The following is a 23,023-nucleotide window of genomic DNA, read 5'->3' on the forward strand; positions in this document are numbered from 1 at the left end:
CTTTGTCTCATTACTCCATTCTTTTTAATATGCTCTGTAATTTTGTTCTTTATAATAGTTTCTACCGTTTTGCCTGGCACCAATGTCAGGCTCACCGATCTATAATTTCCCAGATCCCCCTCTGAAACCTTTTCTAAATATCGGCATTACATGGGCTACCCTCCAATCTTCTGGTACCATGCTCGATTTTAAAGATAATTTACATATTATTAACAATAGTTCTGCCAGTTCATTTTTCAATTCTATCAGTACTCTGGGATGAATACTATCCGGTCCAGGAGATTTGCTACTCTTCAATTTGTCAAATTGCCCCTTTACATCCTCTAGGTTTATAGAGATTTCATTCAGTTTCTCTGACTTGTCAGCTTCGAATACCATTTCTGGCACCGGTATCACTCCCAAATCTTCCTCGGTGAAGACCGAAGCAAAGAATTCATTTAATCTCTCCGCTATGACTTTGTCTTCCCTGATCGCCCCTTTTACCCCTCGGTCATCTAGCGGTCCAACCATTTTTTTTTTTTGCCGGCTTCTTGCTTTTAATATACCTTTAAAAAAATTCTTACTATGTGTTTTTGCCTCCAACGCAATCTTTTTCTCGAAGTCCCTCTTTGCCTTCCTTATCAGCGCTTTGCATTTGACATGACGTTCCTTATGCTGTTTCTTATTATTTTCAGCCGGTTCCTTCTTCCATTTTCTGAAATATTTTCTTTTAGTTCTAATAGCTTCCTTCACCCCACTTTTTAACGATGCCGGCTGTAGTTTGGTCTTCCTCCCTCCTTTTTTAATACACGGAATATATTTGGCCTGGCCTTCCAGGATTGTATTTTTGAACAGCATCTACGACTGATGTAAAGTTTTGACCCTCACAGCTGCTCCTCTTAAGTTTTTTTTTCACCATTCTTCTCATTTTATCATAGTCTCCTTTTTGAAAGTTAAATGCTAATGTATTGGATATCCTGTGTATACTTACTCCAAAGCTAGTTATCAATTTGATCATATTATGATCACTGTTATCAGCGGCCCCATCACCATTACCTCTTTGTATAAAGAAATGGACCTAGTTAACCTTTTCTAATTTCACGATATCTTTTTTGAGATGTGGTGACCACAATTACACATAGTATTTGAGTTGCGGTCACACCATGGAGCGATACAAAGGCATTATAACATCCTCATTTTTGTTTTCTATTCCTTTCCTAATAATACCAAACATTCTATTTGCTTTCTTTGCCATTGCCGCACACTAAGCAGAGGGTTTCAACGTATCAACGATGACACCTAGATTTTTTTCCTGGTCAATGACTCCTAACGTGGAACCTTGCATCATGTAACTACAGTTTGGGTTCCTCTTTCCCACATGCATCACTTTGCACTTACTTACACTAAACATCAGCTGCCATTTGAATTCTCAGTCTCGTAAGGTACTCTTGTAATTTTTCACAATCCTCTTGCGATATAACTTTGAATAAGTTTGTGTCATCAGCAAATGTAATTACCTCAGTAGTTATTCCCATCTCTAGATCTGGTGGGCTGGTCCTGGCTGCAGGATTACTTCTAGCTTCACCAGGGTGATGATCTCCTTTTAGAAGATCTCCCTCCTCCAAAACAGCACAGGGGCTGCCAAACTAGAGGTGGGACTTCTCTACAATGTCCCTGTAGGTCTCCTCTATGGACCTCTCTGTCTCCCTCAGTTCCTCCAAGTCTGCTACTCTAGCCTCAATCCGTTCTCTGAGAGCTAGGAGCTCTTTGCATCGAGCACACACATATAACCTATCACCAACTAGGAGATAATCATACATGTGACAGTCAATGCAAAAGACTGGACAGCACCCTTCTTGCTGTTGGACTGCTGTCTGCATCTCAGTATTATAGAGTTGTTTAATTAAAACTTCTTAAGGTACTAGGGATAGCAGAATAAGGAGCATTAAGATTATATGGTATACCGTGTTTCCCCGAAAATAAGACACTGCTTATATAAATTTTTGCCCCCAAAAATGCGCTAGGTCTTATTTTCAGGGGCTGTCTTATTTTTCGGGGAAACATCAGGGTTGGCCCACCTGCCCTCCGTCACTCCCGGAACTAACCTTAAATGCCTCCTTTCACCTTCCCAGCAAGCAGCAGCAGGGCAGGCCACTCCTTCCTTCCGTGTCCCGCCCTCGCCTGACGTAATGTCCGTGAGGGTGGGGCACGGAAGGAAGGAGAGGTCTGCCCAGTACGTGCCAGCAAACAGGATGCAAGGAATTATTAGGAAAGGGATGGAAAATAAGACCAAGAATATTATAATGGCTCTGTATCGCTCCATGGTGTGACCTCACCTTGAGTACCATGTTCAGTTCTGGTCACCGTATCCCCCCCCCCCCCCCCCAAAAAAAAAAAAAAAAAAGAGATAGCGGAATTAGAAAAGGTTCAAAGAAGAAGATGAACCAAAATGTTAACGGGAATGAACACCTCTCATATGAGGGAAGGCTAAAAAGGTTAGGACTCTTCAGCTTGGAAAAGAGACGGCTGAGGGGGATATGATTGAGATCTACAAAATCCTGAGTGCTGTAGAATGGGTAAAACTGAAATCAATTTTTTTCCTGTTTCAAAAAGTACAAAGACCAGGGGACACTCAATGAAATTATATGGAAATACTTTAAAAATAACTAAGAGGAAATATTTTTTCACTCAATGAATAGTTAAGCTCTCAAACTTGTTGTCAGAGGATGCAGTAACAGCGGTTAGCATATCTGGGTTTAAAAAAGGTTTGGAAAGGTTCCTGGAGGAAACGTCCATAGCTTCCTATTGAGACAGACAAGGTGGAGGCCATTGCTTGCCCTGGATGGAATGTTGCTACTGTTTGGATTTCTGCCAGGTCCTTTCCTTGTGACCTGGATTGGACACTGTTGGAAGCAGGATACTGAGCTAGATGAACCACTGGTCTGACCCATTATGGCTATTCTTATGTTCTTATGTAATAGGACAGAATGACAAACTAAAGAGTAACTAATAACCTGGACCAGATGGTATATATTCCTCAATACCAACAGAACTAAAATAGAAATTGCAGCTCTATTTTTCATAATTTGGTACCTGAAGATTGGTTAATGGCCAAAGTAACGTTAATTTTTTAAAAAGTGTTCCAGAGGTGACCCAGGAAATTGATCGGTGAGCCCGACATTGGTGCTGTAGAAAATGGTAGAGACTATTATAAAAACAAAGGGGATCCTTTTACTATGCAGTAGTAGGGCTACCGCCGGGTTTATCTCCAGGCTCGCTCAGGATCCCGGTGATAAGTTTCATCTTCCGCTGTGTGCTGTTTCCGGCGCCCGGACATTTTTTAAAATATTTTCTAGCGCTGGAGCCAGCAAATGGTCATGCAGGAAACCGTGGGTGCAGCGCACAGCAATCCTGTGCGCCAACTCTACCGCAGGACATCTTTTACCGCCATTCGGTAAAAGGACCCCAAAAGTACTGAACACATACAGTCATGGATTAACGTGACAAAGCCAACACAGATTTAGGCAAGGGAAATCTTGCCTCACCAATCTGCTACATTGTTTTGAAGTGGATTAAGGTGAATTGGTTGATATTATGTATCTGGATTTTCAGAAAGCATTTGACAAAAGTACCTCATGAGCAACTCCCGAGGAAATTAAAAAGTCATGGGATAGGAGGGCAGTGTCCTACTGTTTTTTTTATTTATTTATTACATTTGCATCCTGCGCTTTCCCACACATGGCAGGCTCAATGCGGCTTACGTAGTAACAATATAAAGAATTACAGATTTGTAAAAAAGAATACACAGTTTGTAGTGAACACAAAATTAATGGGGTTAACGGATAAGTAAATTGAACATAAGAGGAATTGGGCATTGGGAGGAAGGTGGATATGGGGTAGCAATAAGGATAATGGGAACATGGTCAATTAAGAACTGGTTAAAAAGAAAGAAAACAGACCGTAGGATTAAATGGTGAATATTCTCAATGGAGAAGAGTAAATAGTGGGGTTTCCCAGGGATCTATGCAAGGCCTGCTGCCGCTTTTCAACGTATTTATAAATGACCTGGAATGACTCATTAGTCAATGAGTGATCAAATTTGTTGATGACACACAGTTATTCAAGGTTGCTACATCTCAAGAGGATTGTGAAGAAACTGAAAGAGAACCTAAGGAGACTGTGAAGCCCGGGCATCCAGATGACATTTAACATCAGAACGAGCTATGTAATAAGCAGAGGGAAGAGCAACATGAACTGTAGCTCCATGATGCAAAGTTACACGTTAGGCGTCACCGCCCAGGAAAAGGATCTGCGAGTCACTGTTGATTATACGTTGAAACGCTCTGCTCAGTGTGCAGAGGAGGCCAAGAACGTAAATAGAATGTTAGGAATCATTAACAAAGGAATGGAGAATAAAATAGAGATTATTATAATGCCTCTGTTTTTCTCCATGGTACAACCACACCTCGAGTATTGTGTGCATTTCTGGTCACTGGATCTCAAAAGCTATACCCCCGAATTCTATATAGCGAGTCTAGAGATCCGTGCTGAAATCCAGGCGGATTCTATAACAGTGCGCATATGTTAATTAGCTTAATATGCTAATTTGTTTTGATAACAGCACTTAAGCAATAACGAGCACTAATTGGCAATAATTAGATACGTGCACAATTCGCTAAACGTATTCTGTAATGCACTGCGCTTAATATCTAACACGCACAGACAAATAGGGGCATGTTATGGATATCTCGTGAGCATTCTGAAATTTACACACATAGTTATAGAATATGACCTTCTGCGCTTTAATCTACGTGCCAGGACTTACGCTACGTTTTCACTGTAAATGGACGCATGCAGCTTTAGGCGCTGGGATTTTAAGCGTATTCTTACTGCGCCTGAATCTAGGCACCACATATAGAACACACACAGGCAAAAAATGTTTTCCCCACCGATTGTTTTAGGCACCATATATAGAACCCCCCCCCCCCCCTCCCCATAGCGGAATTAGAAAAGTTACAGAGAAAGGCGACCAAAATGATTAAGGGGCTGGAACAACTCCACTATGAGGAAAAGCTAAGGAGGTTAGAGTTCTGCTTGAAGAACAGATGGCTGATGGGAAATATGATAGAGGTCTATAAAATAATGGGAGGAGTGGTTGGGTAGACTTGAATCGCTTGTTTATTCTTTCAGAAAATAAAAAGGACTAGGGGCAGGCAATGAAGTTACTACGTACATTTAGAACAGATTAGAAAAATATTTCTTTAAATCACTGTATAATTAAGCTCTGGAATTCATCGCCAGAGAATGTAGTGAAAAGGGTTGGAGCAGCAGGATTTTAAAAATGTTTCGACAAGTTCCAGGAAGAAAAGTTTATAAACAAGCTTTATTATTAAGTTTCAAGTTTTATTAAAGGCTTGCTATCTTATCAGTGCAAAAGAAAGTACTTGGGGGAAAAAAATCAAGAGCTTAGTCTTGGGATCAGCAGCATTCAACCTATTTACTCTTTTGGGATCTTGCCAGGTATTTGTCTGGGCTTGACGGACCTTCAGTCTGTCCCAGCACGGCAACACATAGTTTTTAAGTGTGTAGACAGTCTGCAAACATCCTATGAAACAAAAGCAGAGGATCTACAACAAGCAAATAGTTTTTTCAGTGGAAAGGACATTCTAAGACAAATGCACGGAGAGGCCAGGAAGGGGGCAGTCACAAAAAACGTGACAAAATTCAAGAAAACATGTGATAAGCACGGAGAAGCCTTAGCTACAAAGATGTGATGATAAAGCTGCAAGTAACTATGCCAGGAGAGACTGGGTGAGCCCTATAGTCATAAGTACATAAGTAATGCCACACTGGGAAAAGACCAAGGGTCCACTGAGCCCAGCATCCTGTCCACGACAGAGGCCAATCCAGGCCAAGGGCACCTGGCAAGCTTCCCAAACGTACAAACATTCTATACAATCAAGCCATTGTGACATCACTAATGAGGTTGGCTCTTATTGGTGGAATGAGCCACTATGACATCACAATAGGTTAAATCACTGCTCTATGTAATAAAAGTGAGCCAACTAGAGGACATAAGTACATAAGTAATGCCACACTGGGAAAAGACCAAGGGTCCATCGAGCCCAGCATCCTGACCACGACAGCGGCCAATCCAGGCCAAGGGCACCTGACAAGCTTCCCAAACGTACAAACATTCTATACATGTTATTCCTGGAATTGTGGATTTTTCCCCAAGTCCATTTAGTAGCGGTTTATGGACTTGTCCTTCAGGAAACCGTCTAACCCCTTTTTAAACTCTGCTAAGCTAACCGCCTTCACCACGTTCTCCGGCAATGAGTTCCAGAGTTTAATTATGCATTGGGTGAAGAAAAACTTTCTCCGATTTGTTTTAAATTTATTACACTGTAGTTTCAGCGCATGCCCCCTAGTCCTAGCTGTCGTGCTTTTACGTTTCAAACAGCAGCTCTAGATGTTTTGTGTTCGTTGATTTTATGGTTGTAGTGCTTTTGATTTGGTTCATTTTATTTTTACGTTGATTTTATTGTATCTGTTTTGATTTTGTTACGTGTGTTACTTGTAACCTGTTGAGGCTTTAAGATGCGGGATATAAAACAATAAAATAAATAAATGGATTCCTCAAACTGTACATTTGTTTCTTGGCATAAAAACATAAGAGTAGCCAGACTGGGTCGGACCAGTGGTCCATCTAGCCCAGTATCCTGTTTTCCAAACAGTGGCCAAGCCAGGTCACAAGTACCTGGCAGAAACCCAGATAGTAGCAACATTCCTTGTAGAACCCTAAAGAATAGCAAGATTCTGGAATCTTAAAGAGTAACAAGATTCCACGTAGAATCTCAAACAGTAGCAACATTCCATGCTACTAATCCTGGGGCAAGCAGTTGCTTCCCATGTCTGTCTCAATAGCAAACTATGGACTTTTCCTCCAGGAATTTGTCCAAACCTTTTTTAAACCCTGATATGCTAACCGCTGTTACCACACCCTCTGGCAAAGAGTTCCAGAGATCGAACTACTCGATGGTATCACAACCTGCTGTCGATGCCCCACGCTCAGGTGCATGGTGTCATGAACAACTTTTTCCACGTGACCTGTCCTGACCAGCATCACAGTGTTTCCACCTCTTCAACATCGAGGTGAGGAGAAAAATGCTCGGGGCACCTCTTTTTGAATTAAAAGTGCATTACCTCACACAAGTTAAGGTGCTCCTACTTGAGCACGCAGCTATGGAACGCTCTACCTACAGACCTGAAAGCTACTGACGATATAACAAACTTCCGCAAATCTCTGAAAGACACATCTCTTCCAAAAAGCCTATAAAGAAAACGCATAACCTACAAACTACCTCAACAATCCATACAATTAATACAGCTCTCCTCTATCCTACCTAACACCTTTCTCTATCTTCCCTCACCTAACCTTCAAACTTTAATAATTGTTCCCGTTATCATGAAGCGATTCTGTTGACCCTCCCTTACCTAATCCTCAAACACTAAGAACCATACCTGTTATCATGAAATGAAATGATTATGTCATTACCATACTCTGTAAGCCACACGGAGCCTGCAAATAGGTGGGATAATGTGGGATACAAATGCAATAAATAATAATAATCCCTTCAAATGAGAAAACCAGAAACAGTCAGGTGACAGAGACACTTTATGGAATCAGCCATCTTTATTCCTACCAGCAGACACAGTAAAATGCTGATAATCTAACACAGCCGTGTTTCAGCAAAAAGAGAGCCTGCATGAGGACTCTGACAACAGACTATCCCAGTCTACTATACTGCTGCGATTTTGAGCTATTACGAAGCATTTGTCCAAACAGTGTTCTTTCATTGTCAAGATGACATTGAAAGGTGGATATTTGAAGCACTGTAAGATTGTGATTGCTGTCCTTTGTCACCAGCTGTCCATGTTGTCAGACCCCTGATGCAGGCTCTCTTTTGCCGAAACACAGCCGTGTTGGGTCATCAGCATTTTACTGTGTCTGCTGGGGTAGGACTAAAGATTGCTGGTTCCATAAAGTGTCTCCATCTCCTCACTGTGTCTGATTTTCTTGATTTTCCTCGTGAGGTTTTTGGTCCTTCTCTGCTGTTGGCATCCCTTCAAAATGAGCCATGAAAAGCCAGACTGACTTTTGGGGATGGGCCAGGTATTTGTGATCCAGGATGCTGGTGTTCATGGACCTTGGTCTGAGCAAAGCACTGTATTATGTTTACGATTCTGGGGAAAGCACGGGGTATTTCAGAACACAGCCGGGAGAGCTTTTCATAAGTTTCCTACAAAACCTTTGCTCTGTCAACAAAATTTTTTTGTTTGTTTCACATAGTGAAACAAGGAAATCTCATAGCACCAAAAAAAAAAAAAAAAAAACCCAACCACCACAAGACGTAGTTGGATTTAAAAATTGAAACAGCTCATCTTGACGACATTTAAGTGGAGGAGTGGCCTAGTGGTTAGGGTGGTGGACTTTGGTCCTGGGGAACTGAGGAACTGAGTTCGATTCCCGGCACAGGCAGCTCCTTGTGACTCTGGGCAAGTCACTTAACCCTCCATTGCCCCCCGCATTGAGCCTGCCATGAGTGGCAAAGCGCAGGGTACAAATGTAACAAAAATAAAATAGATACTATTGGAGATTCTACATGGAATGTTGCTACTATTGGAGATTCTACATGGAATGTTGCTATTCCATGTAGAAGGCTGCACAGGCTTCTGTTTCTGTGAGTCTGACGTCCTGCACGTACGTGCAAGACGTTAGACTCACAGAAGCAGAAGCCTGCGCGGTCACATTGGTGATCTGCAAGGACCGACTTCTACATGGAACGTTGCTAGTGGAATAGCAACATCTCAAATAGTAGCAACAGTGGAGGAGTGGCCTAGTGATTAGGGTGGTGGACTTTGGTCCTGAGGAACTGAGTTCAATTCCCACTTCAGGCACAGGCAGCTCCTTGTGACTCTGGGCAAGTCACTTAACCCTCCATTGCCCCATGTAAGCCGCATTGAGCCTGCCATGAGTGGGAAAGCGCGGGGTACAAATGTAACAAAAATAAAATAGATACTATTGGAGATTCTACATGGAATGTTGCTACTATTGCAGAATCTAATGTTGCTACTATTGGAGATTCTACATGGAATGTTGCTATTCCACTAGCAACATTCCATGTAGAAGGCTGCGCAGGCTTCCGTTTCTGTGAGTCTGACGTCCTGCACGTACGTGCAGGACGTCAGACTCGCAGAAGCCTGCGCGGCCACATTGGTGATCTGCAAGGGCCGACTTCTACATGGAATGTTGCTAGTGGAATAGCAACATTCAGTGTAGAATCTCAAATAGTAGCAACAGTGGAGGAGTGGCCTAGTGGTTAGGGTGGTGGACTTTGGTCCTGGGGAACTGAGGAACTGAGTTCGATTCCCGGCACAGGCAGCTCCTTGTGACTCTGGGCAAGTCACTTAACCCTCCATTGCCTGCCGCATTGAGCCTGCCATGAGTGGGAAAGCGTGGGACACAAATGTAACAACAATAACAACAATACATGATTCAGCTCTGTAAAGAAATCCAGAAATAAAAAATAAAAGTATCATTTGCCCTTTATGAAGTCAATTAATATGGTTTACAATTCAGCAAAACAATATAAAAGGTAAATACAAAAACAGATTAATAAATAAATAATATTTATTTTTATTTATTTATTGCATTTGTATCCCACATTTTCCCACCTCTTTGCAGGCTCAATGTGGCTTACATTACATTATCAGTAGTGGAAATACATTAGAAAATAGACATTTAGTGCTACAGAAGGATCTTGGGCAGCATGATAATGATGAAACATAATAGCAGAATAACAAGCAGATATTGTAAAACCAATAGGCTCAATCGTTCAGCGCTGCTTAACCAGGTAGGTGAGGTTCCACTGGTTAACTAATGCCACTGTTGTGCTAGAGTGGAGGAGAGGCCTAGTGGTTAGAGTGGTGGACTTTGGTCCTGGGGAACTGGGTTCGATTCCCACTGCAGGCACAGGCAGCTCCTTGTGACTCTGGGCAAGTCACTTAACCCTCCATTGCCCCATGTAAGCCGCATTGAGCCTGCCATGAGTGGGAAAGTGCGGGGTACAAATGTAACAAAAATAAAATAGATACTATTGGAGATTCTACAGGGAACGTTGCTACTATTGGAGATTCTACATGGAATGTTGCTATTCCACTAGCAACATTCCATGTAGACGGCTGCGCAGGCTTCTGTTTCTGTGAGTCTGACGTCCTGCACGTATGTGCAGGACGTCAGACTCACAGAAGCAGAAGCCTGCGCGGCCACATTGGTGAACTGCAAGGGCCGACTTCTACATGGAATGTTGCTAGTGGAATAGCAACATTCCATGTAGAATGTTAAATAGTAGCAACAGTGGAGGAGTGGCCTAGTGGTTAGGGTGGTGGACTTTGGTCCTGAGGAACTGGGTTCGATTCCCACTTCAGGCACAGGCAGCTCCTTTTGACTCTGGGCAAGTCACTTAACCCTCCATTGCCCCATGTAAGCCGCATTAAGCCTGCCATGAGTGGGAAAGCGTGGGGTACAAATAAAAAAACAAAACAAAAACGTAATTAATTACAGTTACTAGTTACTTCTCAGCTTGAAATAATTAGGTACAGTAATTACATTACTCATTTAGGAAAGTAATTGATTACTGATTACAGTTACCTGCTTAAAGTGACTTAATTACTTTTCCTTTCCCAAAACCACAAACAAGAATACTTATGGTAAAAGCCTTATGGTACGTGAAGAGGTACCAACTTATACGCAACCGCAATGTGAATATTGCATAACTTGATCTCTTGATGCTTATTTGAAGGAGGTTTGACTAACTCATGCCAACCACATCCTCTGTCACGTCAAAAGTTGTTCAGTTACTCTTCAAAAATAATTACAGTTACTGGGATAATGAATAAGTAGTTAACTACTTTATTGATTATGGCAATAAAGTAATTAACTATAGTAAGTAAATTACTAGTAACTCAATATCGCAGAACATTGAGTAATATTAACCGTGTGATCCCCAGATTTTACATAAGTACTTAAGTATTGCCATACTGGGTCAGACCAAAGGTCCATCAAGCTCAGTATCCTGTTTCCAACAGTGGCCAATCCAGGTCACAAGTACCTGGCAAGATCCCAGAACCCCTTATCCTAGAAATAAGAAGTGGATTTTCCACAAGTCCATCTTAATATTGTAATAGCTTATGGACTTTTAGGAAACTATCAAAACCTTTTTTTTAAACCTTGCTAAGCTAACTGCTTTAACCACAATCTCTGGCAATGAATCCCAAAGTTTAATTACACGTTGAGTGAAGAAATATTTTCTCCAATTTGTTTTAAATTTACTACTTTGTAGCTTCATTGTGAACCCCCTAGTCCTAGTATTTTTGGAAAGAGTAAACAGACGCTTCACATCTACCCGTTCAACTCCACTCATTACTTTATAGACCTCTATCATATCTCCCCTCGGCTGTCTTTTCTCCAAGCTGAAGAGCCCTAGCCACATTAGCCCTTCTCATAGGAAAGTCGCCCAATCCCCTTTATCATTTCCATTGCCCTTCTCTGTTAGAACTTAACATACACTAATTGACTTAACATACATCCATTCATTCATAGGTAAATATGTGTTAAAAAGGTTTTACACATACCAAGTGACCAATAGTCAAAGGATTTATGCTCCTTAATTGTCCTCTTTGAAAATTTACTACGACTCAGTGCCTAACCTTATACTAAAATTTCACCGAGCCTCCTAAATTTGGGAGCATAACAAGAGGGTGTTTGATTTGATGCTCAGTTTGAATTGTAAATTGGTAATGTTGGAAAACCGGTTGAGAGACCGTGAGCTGATTCTAAATGTTGATAAATCTGTTGCTATGTGGTTATCTCAGAAATCTAAACCACTTGTTACTCAGCCAATGATGCAGGGTAAATGGATTCCTCTCATTGCGATAATGCTTTGAATTTTGACAAGACACATTAGTAATGTTGTAAGCTCATGCTATTTCCAAGTACGGCTGATTCATCAGTTGAAACCTTTCCTGACTCAGTCCAATCTGGTCAAAATTGTTCATGCAACGTCAAGAAATTTGACCACATTAAATACTCTACTAGGATATCTTGATTTTATGCATGCTTTTTTAAGGCTTTTCATATGGGTGTACCAGGATATCTTTCTGGAAAAAATGGCTCCTCAAGAACATTCAAAATTCTTACAATCTTGCAACTTCTGTCTTTAAAGACGGTTAAATTGTTATCGATTAGGAACTGGCCTTTAGTTATGCAAGTCGATTCTTACGGAATTCTTTAGCCGATGTGGTTAGCAGTTTAGGGGTCCTTTTAGAAAGGCGCAGTGAAAAATGGCCTGCGGAAGTGTAGATGCGTGTTTTGGGCGCGGGCAGAATCATTTTTCAGTGCACCTGTAAAAAAAAAATGCCTTTTCAAAATTTTTGCCGTAAATGGACATGCGGCAAAATGAAAATTGCCGCGTGTCCATTTTGGGTCCGAGACCTCAGCACCAGCCATTGACCTAGCGGTAAAGTCTCACACAGTAACTGGGCAGTAATGACCTACGCATGTCCGATACGCATGTCTGAAAATAAAAATTATTTTTGGACACGCGCCAGAAATGAAATTACAGCAAGAGCCACATGGTAGTCTGGTGATAACTGCATTTTGGCGTGCGTTCAGCACGCATAGACGCTTACGCGGCTTAAGAAAAGGGCCCCTTAAGTAGCTACTTCAGTTTTCAAAAAGCCTTGAGAACTTGGTTGTTTCAAAATACCTTTGGCGATTTTTAAATTTACTCGTAGGGGAATTCTGCGCAGCACATAAATCTGCATCAAATTCCTCCCCTCCCCTTTCCCGTGCAGAATTCTCTGCAGTCTGCTTTTGCAGGTACAGCGGCACAGATACCCCTGGCAGTAAAGCGTCTGTTACTTCCTCCCTCTCTCCCTCCCTGTGCACTCACCGGTCCGGTGGAGCTGTACAGCCGAAGGTCGGGCTGCTTCCCCCTCTACTTCCGTGGTTCCTTTAAGCCGCACGGCTGTATGGAGGACCATGTGGCTCAAAAGAACACTCGGGCCCGGGGCAGCAGAGGAGCAGAAAGCAGCCTGACCTGCGGCTCTGCAGCTCCTCCTCCTCCTACATCACTGGACCGGTGAGTGTACAGGAGGGAGGGGGAGGGCTCTGGAAAAATGTGGAGTGGGGGTGCAAGGAGGTGGACTGGAATTAAAGGTGAGTGCAGGGAGGGGGACTGGGAAAAAAAGGTGGATGATGGGTGGGTGCTGGAAAAAATATGGATGGGGTGTGTGTGGTGATGGTGGGGGGGGGGGGCTGGAAGAAATATGGATGGGATGTGTTTGCTGGAGGGGCCTGGAAAAAGGGTGGAGTGTGGGTGCAGAAGGGGGCTGAACAAAAAGGTGTATGAGGAGTGTGTGCTCACCATGGGAATGGAATGGAAGTCTGCATGAAAGTGCATGGAAAACTGTGGAGGGGTTGATGGGTATTTCATGCCGAGAGGTGATGGCAGTCCTTATAATAGGGGAATTCTGCACACAAAAAAATTACGAAGTGTGCAGAATTTTCAAATTTTTTTGCCCAGAATCCCCCTGGAGTATTTCATTATGAATATTGATGGGTGGGATTTAATTTCAGTTGTCTTATCTGTTGATTGTATATGCTTTTTTGTTATTGTAAACCACTTTAAAACTTGTGTGTAAGGTGCTATATCAAATTATTAAATCAAATCAAATCCCCCAGTCCCCAGGGCCATAACTAGATGGTGAGGAGCCCAAACTGATGTGTCAGGGATTTTAGCTACTGATTGGAGAGTAATATTATCTACTTGGAATAAGACACAAAGTTACACATGTGGGAAAGAGGAACCCGAACTACAGCTACGTGATGCAAGGTTCCGCATTAGGAGTCACCGTTGATGATACTCTGAAACCCTCTGCTCAGTGTACTATGACAGCACAGAAAGCAAATAGAATGTTAGGTATTATTAGGAAAGAAATGGAAAATTAAAATGAGGATGTCATAATGCCTTTGTATTGCTCCATGGTTCGACCGTACCTTGAATACTGTGTGCAATTCTGATCACCGCATCTCAAACAAGATATAGTGGAATTAGAAAAGGTACAGAGAAGGGTGACGAAAATGATAAAGGGGATAGGATGACTTCCCTATGAAGAAAGGCTGAAGCGGCTAGGGCTCTTCAGCTTGGAGGAAAGACAGCTGAGGGGAGATATGATAGAGGTCTATAAAATACTGAGTGGAGTGGAACGGGTAGACGTGAATCACTTGTTTACTCTTTCCAAAATACTAAGACTAGGGGGCACGCAATGAAGCTACAAAGTAGTAAAATTTAAACAAATCAGAGAAAATATTTCTTCACTCAACGTGTAATTAAACTCTGCAATTTGTTGCCAGAGAATGTAGTAAAAGCAATTAGCTTAGCGGGGTTTTAAAAAAGACTTGGCTAATTTCCTAAAAGAAAAGTCCATAAGCCATTATTAAGATGGCCTTGGGGAAAATTCACTGCTTATTTCTAGGCTAAGCAGCATAAAATGTATTGAACTGTTTTGGGATCTTACCAGGTACTTGTGACCTGGATTGGCCACTGTTGGAAACAGGATACTGGGCTTGATGGACCTTCAGTCTGTCCCAGTATGGCAACACTTATGTTCTTCCTTTCCTCTATTACCAACCCCCTGAATAGAGTATAGGAAACACCATGCTACCAACAGAGCCAGTGCAAAACTATTTGATGACCTTCAGCTTCACACACCCCCACAATTAGCTTTCATGTCCCTAGACTATGGACTCTCCCTCCAACATTTCAATAATTCAACTCTGCAGTCATGATCACCCTACAACAATTCTATAGAACTGTATAATTGGACATCATGCCTTCGCTGTTTATTACAAAATACTAAACTTTGTTATGATGATGGTTCTTTGTTTGGAGTGGCTGTCAGGACTTACTATTTTGCTCCGACTGCAGCAGATTTTGCTGCACCCCAGAAGTTGCCACCCCAGGCAACCACCTAGTCCTGCCTAATGCTTGGGCCAGGCCCTGGCTGCCAGTATTGTAACCTCTTGTAGGAAATGTTAAATTCTATTCTCATCAAATCTGAAGGTTCAGAGCACAAGGGCATTACTGAAGCACCTCTTGCAACTGATTGGTCAATATCAATTCTCATGTCCCTGTGGTGGAGGGGTAACCTAATGGTTAGAACAGTGAGCTGAGAACCTGGGGAACTGGGTTCAATTCCCACTGTGGCTCCTTGTACCTCAGGTACCCCCCCCCCCCCCCCAAAAAAAAAAAAAAAAAAAAAAAGAACTTTGATTGTGAGCCCACTAGGGACAAAGAACCTGTATGTAATTTGTAAAACACTTTGTGCCACAGAAAGGCAGTATATCAAACCCATGACCCCTGCCCCCCCCCCCCCGAAAAAAGAGCAATATCACAAAAGGGCAGCCAATGTGCCTTTATGCAGGATGAGTTTCTTGTACTCACTGCTTCCACCTGAAATCAAGCAGAGATTGCTGTGCTGAGTGGGACCTCGATTTTGTGGCTAAGATCCCGTTTACCTTATGAAATTAAAGATTTATTTATTTAAAATATTTATTAGCTACACAATCTCATCGTACTTGGCGGGGAACAAACTAAGATAAAATTCAACTTAAAAACAAACTAAAACATAAAATACAAAACAAAACAACACATCACATCATTGTGCCTTATAGAGACAATTTCCTTCAAAGTGATCAAACAAAATAAAACATGGAAAAGAAAATAAGATGATACCTTTTTTATTGGACATAACTTAATACATTTCTTGATTAGCTTTCGAAGGTTGCCCTTCTTCGTCAGATCGGAAATAAGCAAATGTGCTAGCTGACAGTGTATATAAGTGAAAACATTCAAGCATTTTACAGGACCAGGACACTGTACCAGTGACTTCACAGTGAGAATCCTGAAAGGTAACTTTAAAACCATACAAGAACGTAAGACCTTTGAAGTCAGAATGATTGAATATTTTAACACCCAACAGAAAGGACTTAACAAGGATCTGGGGTTCCTAGCCCATTATAAACCATAAAGCTGTATGTCTCTGTTGATCACCCTCCCCTCACCTATCCACACCCATCCTGTTAGAATATCAATGATATGCTTTGATGTCCCCATGCATACCTCCGACCCACCCCCATCCTCCCACCCTGTCAGACTGTCATAGTAATGCTTGAAGGTTTTCACTTATATACCCTGTCAGCTAGCACATTTGCTTATTTCCGATCTGACGAAGAAGGGCAACCTTCGAAAGCTAATCAAGAAATGTATTAAGTTATGTCCAATAAAAAAGGTATCATCTTATTTTCTTTTCCATGTTTTATTTTGTTTGATTTCTATTGATAACCTTAAGAGTGGACTAACACGGCTACCACACTCCCCTTCAAAGTGAGAAACTTATCAATACACTATGGGCCCTGTTTACTAAGCCGTGCTAAGGGCGACCTAGCGTTTTTAGTGCTCGCTAATGATTCGCACGCACTAAATGCTCTCGCCTATAGGAACATATGGGCGACTCTAGTATTTAACACGCGCTAATTTTAGTGCGCGCTAAGCCATGAGTCACCTAACATCCAAATGTTTGTTGAACAGGAATGTTTTTAAATTTTTGTTTAAAATCAGTACAATTCTGTAGACCTCTCAACAAGGGTGGCAGTCCAATCTAGAGTTTTTGTCAGTGGCGTACCGAGTGGGGGTGGTCCGCCCCGGGTGCACGCTGCAGGAGGGGTGCGGGGAGCAGCTGTGCGGCTGTCGGCCCCGCTGGTTCCCTGCTCCCTCTCCTGTTACTTCCTGTCCCAGGGCAGAGGGAGCAGGGAACCAGCGAAGCCGACAGCCACGCGGCTGCTCCCTGCACCCCTCCTGCAGCGTGCACCCAGGTGGTGGGGGCTTGGAGGTGATGCTGCACCCGGGGGGGGGGGGCGTGCTGCACCTGGGAGGGGGGGATGCGCAGCGGTGATCCGCCCCGGGTGGCATACAACCAAGGACCGCCACTGGTTTGTGTCCCAACACTTTGAACATAGCGGTCTGATACTCCACAAGTCTGATTTACTTAAAAGATGGTATTTCTATCAAGTTTAAATTAGCTGACCTCAGTGCTCTGGGTTGCTAAACTCTCAATGCAGAAGCAAAAACCAGAGAGAGTAATTTATTAAGTACTTTGAATGCCAACATTAATATTTTGAAAGTTATTATTTGCTCACTCGGCAACCAATGAAATTCCCTCTAAATCGGGGGTAATATGGCAAGATCACGGCGAACCAGAAACAACTCTTGCCGCAGAAATTCTGCGCAATTTGCAAAGCTTTCAGCCGATTCTTGTTCAAACCTATCAGTAAACCACGACAACATGGCATCAGCATGTTTTGTATAACCAACCTAAAATTGGAAAAAAAAACCTGATGGAATCACAAAACTTTCTCACTATTTTTAATGCCAAAAAGACTTATTTTACAACATACATAACCCGCGGTCTCACAGAGAGAAGAGTCACGTAGGTACCCCCCAGATTTTGAATAGTGTCAACAATTGGAATCGTAACATCATTAATTATAAACTCTGAAGGTACGTCATCACATGAGTGATTAGAAAGTAAGAGAATTTGAGTTTTTTTTTACCATATTGAGCTTTAAATGATCCCATGTGCTGGCATATTTAATCTTAGGATTTCTATGCTCTTTGCAGGGCCGCGGAGGGGGGGGGGGGGGGGGGGGAACAAAATTCCCTGGGCCCGGGCTTTCAAGGGGGGCCCGGCACTGCAGTCTCCTCCACCCAGCCCCCTCCATCCACCACCGGGCCGTGCCCCCCTGAATTCAAATCATAGCGCCTCACCTCGACCTCGCTCCGTGTGAAAGAAGCGCAGCAGCGGCAGTCTGCATAACGCCTCCCTTCGGGCCTTCCCTCCCTGTGTCCCGCCCTCGTCTGACATAACTTGCGTGAGGGCGGGACACAGGGAGGGAAGGCTCGAAGGGAGGCGATCTGCAGACTGCCGCTGCTGCGCTTCTTTCACACGGAGCGAGGTCGAGGTGAGGCGCTATGATTTGAATTCAGGGGGGCACGGCCCGGTGGTGGACGGAGGGGGGCAACGATGACTTCGGGGGGGGGGGGGCCGGGGGCGGCCTTGCCCCTGGCCCGGCCCAGTCTCTCGGCGGCCCTGGCTCTTTGGAAACAAAAATATTGTGAAACTTGTATTAAGCCTAGACCTCTTTGCTTTTAAAAAATGTCTTTTTTCCAAGTCAACCCAGAGCAGCTCATCCAGATCCGGTTTTGGCTGCTTTTCATCCTTGAACTTGTGGTTTTCTGCTTTTCTTGCTATAACCAGGGCATAATGACCACAAACTTTGGGATCATAGTAACATAGTAGATGACGGCAGAGAAAGACCTGTACGGTCCATCCAGTCTGCCCAACAAGATAAACTCATTTTACATGGTAAGTGATACTTTATATGTATACCTGAGTTTGATTTGTCCTTGCCATTCTCAGGGCACAGACCGTAGAAGTCTGCCCAGCACTGTTCTTGTACTAAAAGGTCTGAAGATTCTGGAATCCTAAAGAGTTACAAGATTCTGGAATCCCAATTAGCAGCAACATTCCATGTAGAACCCCAAAGAGTAACATAGTAACATAGTAAATGACACCAGATAAAGACCTGAACGGTCCATCCACTCTGCCCAAGAAGATAAACTCATGTGCTGCTTTACGTGTATACCTGACCTTGATTTGTATCTGCCATTATCTGCCATTTTCAGGGCACAGACCGTAGAAGTCTGCCCAGCACTAGCCCCGCCTCCCACCACCGGCTCTGCCGCCCAATCTCCGCTAAGCTTCTGTGGATCCATCCCTTTCACTAAGCTGCAGGGAAAAGGGCCCTGCGGTAGTGGCGGGGGAGGGGGACCTTTTTCACCACGTGGTCATGCGGTGAGCAGCACTTACTGGCACCCATTCAGGTGGCGGTAAGGGCTCCAGCGGTAACTGGGCAAAACATGGCGATGCCCAATTACCACCGGGTTTGCGCCGCACTAGACCAAAAAAAAAAAACTTTCCAGGCAGCGCCAGAAATGGCGCGCACTTAACCTGGAACTACCGCCGGCGGCCGCACTGCCTCAGTGGTAGTTCAGTGTTAGCGCGCAGTAAGCGTAAGATAAAATCAATCTGCAGTAAATTAAGCAGAAGCCAGCAATCATATGAATAGTGTCCACAGAACACAAAATCCAGAGGGAAGGGATCAGGACTACATTTCCATCCATGCACTGGGCCAAAGCCAGGACTGGCTCAGCCACTTTAGGTTGATCTGGGTCAGGTGACAACCTCAAGGTCACTGTTTAGCATTTGTGTTTTATGTGTGCAAAGTTGCCAAGTTATCTTTTGGCCAATTCTGCTTACATCCCAAAGCAGTGTGGGATTTGTAGTTCCCAGTCCTAGAATATCTCAGGATGGGGCTGTCAGAAATCCAGGACTGACCTGGATATGTGTGCGCGATGCCTGTAAGGCTGCTGATTTTGAACAGTGCAGCAACCCCTTCCTAGTTATTTTTAGGGAAAGGGGATCATGAGATTCCTTCCTGTGGTTACAATCAAAACATAGTAACATAGTAGATGACGGCAGAAAAAGACCTGCACAGTCCATCCAGTCTGCCCAACAAGATAAACTCACATGTTCCATTTTTTGTATATAATTTACCTTGATTTGTACCTGTCTTTTTCAGGGTACAGACCGTATAAGTCTGCCCAGCACTATCCCCGCCCCCCAACCACCGGCTCTGGCACAGACCGTATAAGTCTGCCCAGCACTATCCCCGCCTTCCATTATATACAGGTACTTATTTCCTATCTGGCCCAGAGTCACAAAGAACTGCAGTGGGGAATTGAACCCAGTTCCCCTGGTTCTCAGGCCACTGCACTAACCATTAAGCTACTCCACTCCTTTCATTTGTACTAACAAAAGTGGATACAGTAGTGCAGAAGGTAAACCGCTTTGACTGTAACCGCAGAAAGGCCGTATATTAAAATCCCAAACCCCTTTCCTCCGGTAAGCTAATCCAATAAACAGGTTTCACCATACAATTTATTCCACCCAGTGAAATTGCAAACTTCAGTTCATTAAGGTAAAGCGCTTGCAAGTTTGCACTTTTTTTTATCTGCTGAATTTCTTAATTAAGTGTGGGATTAGCAGCTCCAAGCTTCCTTGAAGGTCACACCAGCCTGGGGCCCTGACTGCTCCTAAGAACGTGTTACAGCGCTGTTTTTTCCGCTTACTTACACACCAGTGGGTTCTGATTTTTTTTCCCCTGCTGTAGATTGTCAACCTAGGAGCCAGCTCTGTGAGTGCAGTGGGTGCTTAAGCCCCACCCCCAATGGTCAGCTAACCCCTCAACTTTGTCCAGGAAGGAGTGATATTTATTTAGCACAGCACCCCCAAATCGTTTTGAAAAGCTGGCACCTACGATTGCCAAGACTCCCAGATTTTTAGCTGGGTTTTTCTTCCCCCTGCTTCATGGTGTCCAGTGGTTCCCCCCAGCCCCAAACTACATTCAGCATTTTGAACCAGTGCAATAGCTGGACGACCGTGCTCATGTTACCAGACTAGTCCGGACAGAGAAACCCAAATTCCTAAGTCCTCTCGGAACTTTCCTAAAAAAGTGAATTACTCCCCCCCTCCCCCTCCCCTTCACATATACTCTCCGGGACTGGTATAAAAAGTGCTCGTCCCCTGCACCTCCCCCACCCAGCAGAAAGCAGCCATACTGACCATGTTCCTCCTTGGAAGCCCCTCGCTTGGAGGTCTGGGGTAAGATCCAGGGAGGGCTGTCCACGAACAGGGAATTGTCCTGCTGTTTCTTGCCGAACAGGCGAGTTAAAGTCCCCGGCTTGGAGTGGGTTTTCTTCATGCCTGCCTCTTTAACACATGCTGTGACCGTGTGTCTGCAGCAGCCCCAGTCCTTCCTGACACAGGGAGAGCTGTGGGGTGAGAGACAGCTGAGCTCCTGCCCAAACCACACCCCACACAGTACCTGCAGCAACTGCTCCGGTCACATTCCTGCCGATCTCCCAGCCCAGGTACAATGAGACATTGTTCAAGTGGGCCACCAAAAGATCCAGCCCCAATTCTACCGGGTAAATATCTGCAGAGGAGCCCAAAGCTGCCCCACTCAGGTGTATAGGACATGGCAAGTCTCCCCAGCACTGCTTCTCCTTCGGAGTTTTTCCTTAAAGCTGCAGGTCCCTTTTGTTTGGGGACACAGTCACCGCCTCTGGTGGGCTTGTTTCTTCCTTCTTTTTGTCTCGATGACATAGAGGATTTATGCAGAGCACAAATGTTGCATGACTTTCCCTAAATTTCCTTCTTCTGTTGTCTGTGCTGTATTCATGGTTTAGGTACATCAGTGGGATTCCTGTATGGGACTCCGATGAACATCTGCTCATCAGCTGTCTGTGCTGTATTCACGGTTTAGGTAGTACATCAGTGGGATACCTGTATGGGACTCCGATGAATATCTGCTCTCCAGCTGTCTGTGCTGTATTCACGGGTTAGGTGTGTGATGCCTGCCTGGGGCTCTGATGAGCACCTGCTCTTCAGGTGTTTGTGCTGTATTCCCTACTTTAGGTTATTGGTTCCCAAATTTTCTTGGTTCACGGTGCCCGTGGTGTTTAAGGGCTCCTTTTTACTAAGCCGTGGTACTGATTCTCGGAGCCGCAAATGCAAGAAAAGCCCGTTCAATTCCTTTGGGCTTTGTCGCATTTGCTGTGCGGAAATCACCACCACAGCTTAGTAAAAGGAGCCCTACGGAATTTTTTTCACAGCACCCCTAGGCCACACATTTCCTCTGAGCCTGGTCTTCTCCTCCTCCTCCCCCCCCCCCCCCCCCCCCCCACCACAGCGGTGGTGATAACAGTGACAGTGATGTGGACTCCTACCTTTGTTGGCCAGGATGTCCAAGCCCCGCCAGCTGAAGCGGTCCACTTTGCCACAATTTTGAAGGGGGTCTTAAAATATGCTGTGGTTCCCCTGTAAGTTCACTATGGCACACAGTCTGGGAATTACTGGTGTAGGTATGTCAGTGGGATACCTGTATGAGACCCTGATGAACATCTGCTGTTCAGCTGTCCGTGCTGTATTCATGCTTTATAATATGTATCAGTGGAACATAAGAGTAGCCATACTGGGTCAGACCAATGGTCCATCTAGCCCAGTATCCTGTTTTCCAAACAGTGGCCAAGCTAGGTCACAAGTACCTGGCAGAAACCCAAATCGTAGCAACACTCCATACTACAAATCTCAGGGCAAGTAGTTGCTTCCCATGTCTGCCTCAATAGCAGAGTATGGACTTTTCCTCCAGGAACTTGAACAAACCTTTTTTTTTTAACCCAGATACTCTAACCGCCATTATGACATCCTCCGGCAAAGGGTTCCAGAGCTTAACTATTCATTGAGTGAAAAAAATATTTCCTCCTATTTGTTTTAAAAGTATTTCCACGTAACTTCCTCGAGTGTCCCCTAGTCTTTGTACTTTTGGAACGAGTAAAAAAATCGATTTACTTCTACTCGTTCTACACCACGCAGGATTTTGTAGACCTCAATCATATCTCCAGGGCCCCCGAGAGGGGGGGACAGGGGGAACAAAATTCCCGGGGCCCAGTGCCGCAGTCCCACCCGCCACCGGGCCCCTTCCACCCGAACCCCCGACAGCAGAAGTGCTGTCTTCTGACTCCGGCGTGCGCAGCCCACACAGACGCGCTCCTCTCAGCTGATCTTCGCTGTACTCTGCAGGGCTTCTGTGCGTCTGAGTACAGCGAAGATCAGCTGAGAGGAGCGCGTCTGTGTGGGCCGCACACGCCGGAGTCAGAAGACAGCACTTCTGCTGGAGGGGGTTCGGGTGGAAGGGGCCCAGCCTGGTGGCGGAGGCGGGTGGGACTGTGGCGCCGGG

General features: G+C 44.2%; 1 protein-coding gene across 5 annotated transcripts in view; it reads right to left on the reverse strand.

The window, feature by feature from the left end:
- LOC115458824 (uncharacterized protein C6orf132-like) overlaps positions 1 to 21,183 on the reverse strand; it is a 63,066-nt gene extending 41,883 nt beyond the window's left edge. For 3 of the 5 annotated variants that reach the window (XM_030188642.1, XM_030188639.1, XM_030188638.1), the window contains exon 1: positions 20,848 to 21,180. In XM_030188642.1, the coding sequence (XP_030044502.1) occupies positions 20,848 to 20,986 (139 nt within the window). In that variant the 5' untranslated portion in view covers positions 20,987 to 21,180. Of the gene's footprint in view, positions 1 to 20,847 lie in introns of all 5 variants that reach the window. The other 2 variants (XM_030188640.1, XM_030188641.1) reach the window with 2 other exon arrangements.
- Between the last annotated feature and the right edge of the window lie 1,840 nt (positions 21,184 to 23,023).

The sequence above is a fragment of the Microcaecilia unicolor genome, unplaced genomic scaffold, assembly GCF_901765095.1.
Source record: "Microcaecilia unicolor unplaced genomic scaffold, aMicUni1.1, whole genome shotgun sequence".
Classification (NCBI taxonomy): Eukaryota; Metazoa; Chordata; class Amphibia; order Gymnophiona; family Siphonopidae; genus Microcaecilia; species Microcaecilia unicolor.